General features: G+C 33.1%; 1 protein-coding gene across 2 annotated transcripts in view; it reads left to right on the top strand.

The window, feature by feature from the left end:
• Positions 1–8,007, top strand: part of LOC127564420 (ankyrin repeat domain-containing protein 26-like) — a 132,370-nt gene extending 124,363 nt beyond the window's left edge. For both annotated transcript variants that reach the window (XM_052000944.1, XM_052000943.1), the window contains 4 exons: positions 4,165–4,207; positions 5,145–6,085; positions 6,290–6,370; positions 7,701–8,007. In XM_052000944.1, the coding sequence (XP_051856904.1) occupies positions 4,165–4,207; positions 5,145–5,248 (147 nt within the window). In that variant the 3' untranslated portion in view covers positions 5,249–6,085; positions 6,290–6,370; positions 7,701–8,007. The remainder of the gene's footprint in view (positions 1–4,164; positions 4,208–5,144; positions 6,086–6,289; positions 6,371–7,700) is intronic.
• The last annotated feature ends 456 nt before the right edge of the window (positions 8,008–8,463 follow it).

The following is an 8,463-nucleotide window of genomic DNA, read 5'->3' as shown; positions in this document are numbered from 1 at the left end:
TTCTTATCCCAGAAACTGGTGTCTTTGGGTTTGTCAAACACTATATTATTAAAGTTATTGGCTGTTTTGTCCTTTGAACCTAACGTATTCCATTGATCAACTAGTCTATTTCTTAGCCAATACTAGATGGTTTTAGTAACTGTTGCTTTATAATATAATTTTAGATCTGGTACAGCTAGGCTACCTTCATTTGATTTTTTTTTCATTAATTCCCTTGAAATTCTTGACCTTTTGTTTTTCCATATGAACTTTGTTGTTATTTTTTCTAGGTCATCAAAATAGTTTTTTGGGAGTCTGATTGGTATGACACTAAATAAATAGATTAGTTTAGGTAGTATGGTCATCTTTATTATATTTGCTCGCCCAATCCAAGAGCATTTAATATTTTTCCATTTGGTTAGATCAGACTTAATTTGTGTAGAAAGTGTTTTGTAGTTTTGCTCATAAAGTTTCTGATTTTCCCTTGCAGATAGATTCCTAAATATTACATACAATCATTAGTTAGTTTAAATGGAATTTCTCTTTGTAACTCTAACTGTTGGGTTTGTTAGTGATATATAAGAATGCTGATCACTTATGTGGGTTTATTTTGTATCCTGCAACTTTGCTAAAGGTGTGGATTGTTTCTAATAACTTTTTAGTAGAATCTCTGGGGTTCTCTAAATATACCATCTTATCATCAGCAAAGTGATAATTTGGTTTCCTCATTGCCTATTCTTATTCCTTTAATCTCCTTCTCAACTCTTATTGCCAAAGCTAGCATTTCTAATACAATATTAAATAATAACAGTGATAGTGGGTAACCTTGTTTCACTCTTGATCTTATTGGGAATGGTTGCAGTTTGTCCCCGTTACTACTTATGATGCTTACTGCTGGTTTTAAATAGATGCTACTGATTATTTTAAGGAAAAGTCCATTTATTCCTATACTCTCAAGTGTATTTAATAGGAATGGATGTTGGATTTTATCAAATGCTTTTCCTGCATCTATTGAGATGATCATATGTTTTTTGTTAATTTGGTTATTAATATGGCCAATTATACTGATAGTTTTCCTAATATTGAAGCAGCCGTACATTCCTGATATCAATCCTACTTGACCATGGTGTATTATCCTGGGGATGATTTTCTGTAGTCTTTTTGCTAATATCTTAAGATTTTAGCATCAATATTCATTAGGGAGATTGGTCCATAATTGTCTTTCTCTGTTTTCAACCTACCTGGTTTAGGTATCAGTAACATGTCTGTGTCATAAAAGGAATTTGGTAGGACTCCTTCATTCCCTAATTTTTCAAATAGGTTATAAAGCATTGGGACTAATTGTTGTTTGAATGTTTGGTAGAATTCACATGTAAATCCATCTGGTCCTGGGGATATTATTTTATAGGGAGTTGATTAATAGCTTGTTCTATTTTTTTTTTCTGAAATGGGACTATTTAAACAATTTACTTCCTCCTGTGATAATCTGAGAAGCCTATATTTTTGGAGGTAGTCAGCCATTTCGCTTAGGTTATCAAATTTATTGGCATAAAGTTGGGCAAAGTAACCCCTTATTATTTCTTTAATTTCCTCTTCATTGGTGGAAAGTGCTCCCTTTTCATTTTTAAGACTACTAATTTGATTTTCCTCTCTCCTTTTTCAATTCAGATTTACCAAAGGTTTATCAATTTTATTGGTTTTTTCATAAAATCAACTTTTAGTTTTATTAGTTCAATAGTTTTTTTGTTTTGTTTTGTTTTGTTTTTTACTTTCTATATTATTAATTTCTCCTTTTACTTTTAGACTTTCATGTTTAGTAATTGATTGGGGGTTTTTAATTTGGTCTTTTTCTAGCTTTTTAAGTTACAGGCCCAATTCATTGAACTTCTCTTTCTCTATTTTATTCAAGCAAGCCTCTAAGGATATAAAATTTCCCCTTATTACCACTTTGGCTGCATCCCATAGATTTTGGTGTGATGTCTCACCGTTGTCATTATCTTGAGTGAAATTATTAATTGTGTGTATAATTTGCTGTTTCACCCAATCATTCTCTAAGACGAGATTATTTAGTTTCCAATTAATTTTTGGTCTATTTACACCTAACTTTTTGTTGAATGTACTTTTTATTGCATTGTGATCTGAAAAGAAAGCATTTACTATTTCTGCCTTCCTGCATTTAGTGTTGAGGTCTTTATATCCTAATATATGGTCAGTTTTTGTGTAGGTTCCATGAACTGCTGAGAAGAAAGTATACTTCTTTCTGTCACTATTCAGTTTTCTCCAGAGATCTATCATACCTAATTTTTCTAATATTCTTTTTACTTCTTTAACTTCTTTCTTATTTGTTTTGTGATTTGATTTATCTAAATCTGAGAGTGCAAGATTGAGATCTCCCGCTATTATAGTTTTGCTGTCTATTTCTTCTCGCAACTTTCTTAACTTCTCCTTTAGGAAGTTAGATGCTATACCATTTGGTGCATATATGTTTAATACTGATATTGCTTCATTGTCTATAGTACCTTTTATGAAGATATAGTTTCCTTCCTTATCTCTTTTAATTAGATCAATTTTTGCTTTTGCTTGATCTGAGATAAGGATGGCTACCCCTGCTTTTTTTGACTTCACCTGAAGCATAATAGATTCTGCTCCAGCCGTTTACCTTTACTCTGTATGTATCTCCCTGTTTTAAATGTGTTTCTGCTGATCTTATAAGTTGCCTTCAGCTGGAAAATATTCTACTGTCTTTGGGGGTTTTCTGGTGCTCTAAAATTTGTTTAGATTCCTTCTTTAAAGTAATTTGGAGTATTTGGAGAATGAGGTTAGTGAATTCCAGCTTTTATTTTTCCATTTTAGCTGCACCCTTGAAAGACTATGCTGTTGCTACATTTAAAAACAGGAAAACTTGGATTCAAATCTCACTCTCTGTACACCAAATGACTCTAAACATGCACCTATATTTGCATAGACATGCATATACATACATGTATGTATATATGGTACCCGTGTGCGTGCATGCGTGCGTGTGTGTGTGTGTGTGTGTGTGTGTGTGTGTGTCTACCTTTGGAGAGAAGGTCTTGGAGAGAAGAAAAATCTTTAATAATCTTATAAAGTTAGAGTTAGATATTTATTCTGACTTTGAAACTTGGCCCTTAAAGAGAGCATGATTGTGCCCACTGATACCATATTTGGGGCATTAGTCATATCTTGAAAATAATGAATGCCTTTTTCCTGGGTATTTAGTCACTTGTTGTTACCACATTGATGATTGCTTCAGATCTGGCTGGTATGAATCTGAGCCATTCTCTTGAATTCGGCCTTTAAAGAGAAACAGAAACTTTGGAATTCCCCCTTGTGCTGTCAGAGGACACGTAAAACAAGTATCCAGCTAAGCCTATTAAGATGATAGGATCAAAATGCTCAACTCAGTACAAAATCTTTATATCGCTGCTATGTCAAGTGAATTAGGCTTTTCTTCATCACCCCTCTGTGTGTTATGGATGTACATATGTGTATGTATATTTATATTTAAATTTTCTAATATTTAATTTTCTTTTTTGCTCCCTGTAAATTGATATTCATTTTGTATGTGGACTGTCTGTAGCTTAATGAATGATTACTATTTATAATTGTTTTAAAGTATAGGCTACAGAGTTGATTTTCTTTTCAAAGAAAAATATTATATGGAGCCAAAATTAGAAATAACAAGGGTAAGATTTGCTTAGAGTAGAAGCCATATAGATTCCAAACCTGATACATAACTACTATGTTAACAAAGTTCATGTTTTTTGCATATAATTAATAGTGATAAACTCTTGATGCTGTTAATAATAGTACCATTTTTGTTAAATCTCACCTTTTATGGGGCCTCGTACCTGAGTGTGAAAGTCACAAAATTATGATTTATTAAGAGTAAATATTTGATTTCTATATGTTTCCCATATCTATATATTTGGAATAACTTAAAAATGAGTTTTTATTAAAAAAGGGTTTGTGAGTGGTAAAAATTTAAGCCTTATATTATATCTATATATTTTCTGTTGAATGACCAAGTGTTTATGTTTATTAATAATTTCTTTGGATGCCTGCAACTTTTAAAAAAGATTTCTTGAGTTGTTTGTATTATCTGTAGTCTCTTATGCTTCAGTTACTTCATTTTTTTGAAATACAGTTTTAATGTTGTTTCAGATACAGCAGACGATGGAAGACTCTGTAGCTAAAAGTGATGATGGTATGTTCAATTGATTTATAAATAAAATGTCATAGTTTTATGCTATATCTGATTTGTAAATATACTTTACAAATCCTTCTGTGGTGCCATTCCAATACCACTTCCCTCCTCTTCACCACTGTGAAGTGACCATGAATTTCTCTGGGCAGGCATTTCACACTCTCTTTAGGACCATAGATTCAAAGTCAGAATAAAGATCCAACTCTCACTCTATCAGGTGAATATGTCATGTTATACATTTAACCAAAAGTAGTAGTAGTAGTAGTAGTAGTAGTAGTAGTAGTAGTAGTAGTAGTAGTAGTATAGTAGTAGTAGAAGAAGAAGAAGTTATTGTTGTTGTTGTTGTTATAGTGAAATCAAAGTGTGGTTTACATTTCCTCAGATAGGCAAATAAAATAATTGGCATAGTTCATTTCATTGTGAGCCCAAAGGCAATAATATATATAATGAAATAGGAAGTAGAGCTCGAACAGGAGCCTAAGCAAATAGACTACTATGAACATAATTATAATTGCAGTTTATATACTGACTTCTACTTCAGAAGGTAAAATGAAAATATTATGTGAACCATTTGATGAGTTGCTCCAAAATCAACAGAGATCTGAGATGTAATAATAGAAACTGACATTTATACAGGACTTTAAAGTTTACATTTTGAATATATTATCTGATTTGAAATTCCAAACAACCCTGTATGGTAGATGACTTCCAGAAAATCTTGAAGTCCTCCCTATGAACCATATAGTCCTTGAAACCATGAACAAGTCACTTACCTTCAAAATGCTCAGGAAACTCTTAAGATTCACTTGGACCAATGACCATTTCCATGATTTTCACACCCAGAATTCCTTGATATGATGAATCATTACTGCCAACACAAAAAATACATATATATACACATGTATAAATTGCTTTTTCTTCTCCCTTTTTTCCACAGCTGTTTCTGAGCTTCCATCTACATCTCGCTGGGCTTCACCAAGAGGATGTAATAGAAGGCCAAATATGAATTGGGATCCAGTTTCCAGGAATAAGCAATACTGAGGAAATTTTTTAAAAAAATTATGAGCTTTAAAAAAAGGAAGAAATAATGTACATTGAGCTTTGAGAACTCTACTCCCATCACTATCAGTTTGATATCAAAGCTCTGTATATAAGACTCAAGAGCTGTGACTTGCTGAATCCAAGTTAATTTGCTTCATTATAGAAATTTAGCATCCCTCCACCATTGTTTTTCCTTCTCATAGTGACCAAGCCCACTGTGACAGAGTTAATAATTAAATGCAAAGTCCCCCCAAAATTTCTTGTACCTCTGATTAATCACTGGTTTAATAGGAGCAGGTGATCATCTTATGAGCACTTAGAGCATCCAATTCATGATTTGTACCATTTCCTTACATCTATACTAAGGAGAAGCCTGTCCATTTGTGGGATATTTCTTACTTCACCCATCTTGTGACCCTGATGACATATGATTTCACTTACCCATCACATGTCAATCAGTGGAATTATTCACTATCTATTATGGCTGTTCTTGAATGTCCAGACTTCTAGTCTTATAAAAATCGGGCCCTAGAAGGAGGAGGAATCTCAGATCGTGGGGAAGAGCTGAGCTCCTCTTCATTAGAGAGAACTGTGGATCCTTTAAGTCAGTGCCCTTGCTCAGAGCTCGACCTTAGGCTCTTCTACTGGAGGTGGGATACTCTTAATTTCCATAGTGATAGCTCCTCTGATGGGATAGTGATGCATGGGCCACAGCCTTTTTTGACCAATCCCTGCAAGGACCCAAAAAGCAAATGCTCACAAAGTGGCATTTTCATGGAAGGATTGTCCACGGACACTGGCCTCTTGCTATCTGCACATATATTCTCTGCGCCTAAGGTAAGTCTCATCCAGATTAGAGAGTCTGTCTTGATTAACCCTAAATTCCTTTTCTTTTAAGAAGGGTCCTTATTTATCTCAATTTATAACCTTTGGATCATTCACATTTTATTTTTATAAAGATTATATGGCCCTCATTTTAAATTTTTCAATGTGCACTATTGGTTATTTTTTCTCAACTTTTCTTACCTTTATTTTCCTAAGTCCGGGGAGAGATTCAGCAATGGAATTGCCAGTTCTTCACTTTCAGCCAGCTAGCTAATTTTGAAACTTTGTGTTGGTAAGGTAAAAATCATTTTTATTTTAAACTTTAAATTTATTTGACAAGAAGTAATCATTCTTCTCATCAGAAGAAATACTTCCTATTCCTATTATAAACACACTTCTTGTTACTATAAAAAGATAAATTAAACAAATAGTTTTGCAGATTATCCTATTTTGTTTTTCTGTCTACTTAATTACTTATGTGCTGCTACAAAAAGGGAAGGAATATCAACCTGCTAGTGCTCTGATCTTGATTCAAATTGTCAGTGTGGCCATGTAATTGAAAGCTGTAGTGAAGTTTTGCTACAGTTATTCTATAGTTCACTTTAAATAGTTTGTCATTTTTTTTTAGAAAAAGAAATAGATTCTAAATCATGAAATATAATGTTCTTGAGATCCTGTCCCAGCTGAGACTCTAGACAAGTAGTAATGTACAAGCCCCCAATGTCTTATTCTGTACAGTTCCCATTGCCACATAACATAAGACAATTTATTTGAATTATGTTTATGATATGAAATGAGACTAGAGGCAATGTGCCACCTTTTCAGCATTGAGAAATTGAAAAGTTTTATGCTTTTTTAAATGCCCCATAGCAAAATCATTCCAGACTATCTACATCCACCTAAGGAGGAGAAGTAGATCATTTGTTTTGTAAGAATTTAGCTGACTTGTTCTGACCCTCCACTCTTTGGAAATGTATCCCGGAATACCATTTTATTCTTCACAATATGGCATGACATTTTTAGCTTACTTACATTTTAATCGGGATAAAAATGTAAGAATCATATTTATCACTCATAAAATTGTTAATAGGTACCCAGTATGCATTGTGCGCTATATCTAAATCTTATTCTAAAATTCATCAGGGGATAGAGGGAACAACAAATTCTTAGTTTGTGTAGCAAAGTGAATACTCTTTCAGGTCTTAGTCAGTTGAAAAGGTTGCATACAGAATTGAACATTACAATAAAAAATCATGTACTTAAAACCGATTTCTGATACACACTGGCTAGTAGGTTTTATATACAGCGTACTTAACCTTTTAGTGCTTTAGTCTAACTCACTAAGAATATAATTTGCAGAAAAATTTCCTGTCTATCAGGGGAGGTAATTTGTAGTGCTATCAGTTCCAAGCAAATGAAATCTCATATCTACTTGAATGTACCTACTTCAAAAGAAATCTAGTAACCTCTTATTGGACAGATGTGAGAAAATCAATTTTGGAGAATGGTTATGAATCAAATAATACTGCTCATCTCATTGTCTTTAGATTATATTTTAGGGGAGAATGTCAGAAGAAGTAATAGATATGCATGCTACTTCTTAATTTGTTTTTGTTTTTGTTTTCAGCTTCTCTCCCCAGGAAATCTTGAAAAGAGAAAATACGCTGGCTTACATCAGCCGTTTTCTTCTAGGGACTGTAGAATCTGCATAAAAGAGACATTATTGCCCATGGAGAAGAACTACAACTATGTCATATTAAACAGAGCAGTCTCTAGATCTGCCCTGATTTACAAAATGGACTAAACAGTTCATACCATGTCATGCTGAATGTGGCAGGACTATTCCCACTGGAAGGAGTGTTTTGAGCTTCCTCAAAATATAAAGGAAATGTGTTTTTTCTCAATCTACTTACATAAAAAACTCAGAGAAATTATGTTATGTCAGGTTGTTCTTTCTTTTTATAATATCTGCAAGAGAGATTGTGCTTTATCAGTGTGAAGCAGCCTACTCATGAAAAGGTTAATGTAACCAAATCACTAACAGATATCTAAGACTTTACAAAGATCTCTTTCTACCAACAGAACCTTGATAATTAAGACATTTATCTAAAGGCATAATTTCCATATAAAGGAAGTCAGGTCCCCAAAAACAGACTGTAGCAAAATTTCATAAATAATACATTCATAATTAATACATGGACATCATATATTAACATTTGGGTTTTAATTGTTTTACTTCTTTATGAAATAGTGGAAGAAAATAACTCAAAAGAATCTGTAAACAGGTAGGGTTCATAGCAGGATAATATTTTAATTGATAATCCTCATGGTCCATTCTTTTTTCTATCCAAGGCGAACACTATTCTCATGCCCCTCAAAAGACATATCTT

This window comes from Antechinus flavipes, chromosome 5, assembly GCF_016432865.1.
Source record: "Antechinus flavipes isolate AdamAnt ecotype Samford, QLD, Australia chromosome 5, AdamAnt_v2, whole genome shotgun sequence".
Classification (NCBI taxonomy): Eukaryota; Metazoa; Chordata; class Mammalia; order Dasyuromorphia; family Dasyuridae; genus Antechinus; species Antechinus flavipes.
This window is presented reverse-complemented; position numbering and strand designations above follow the sequence as displayed.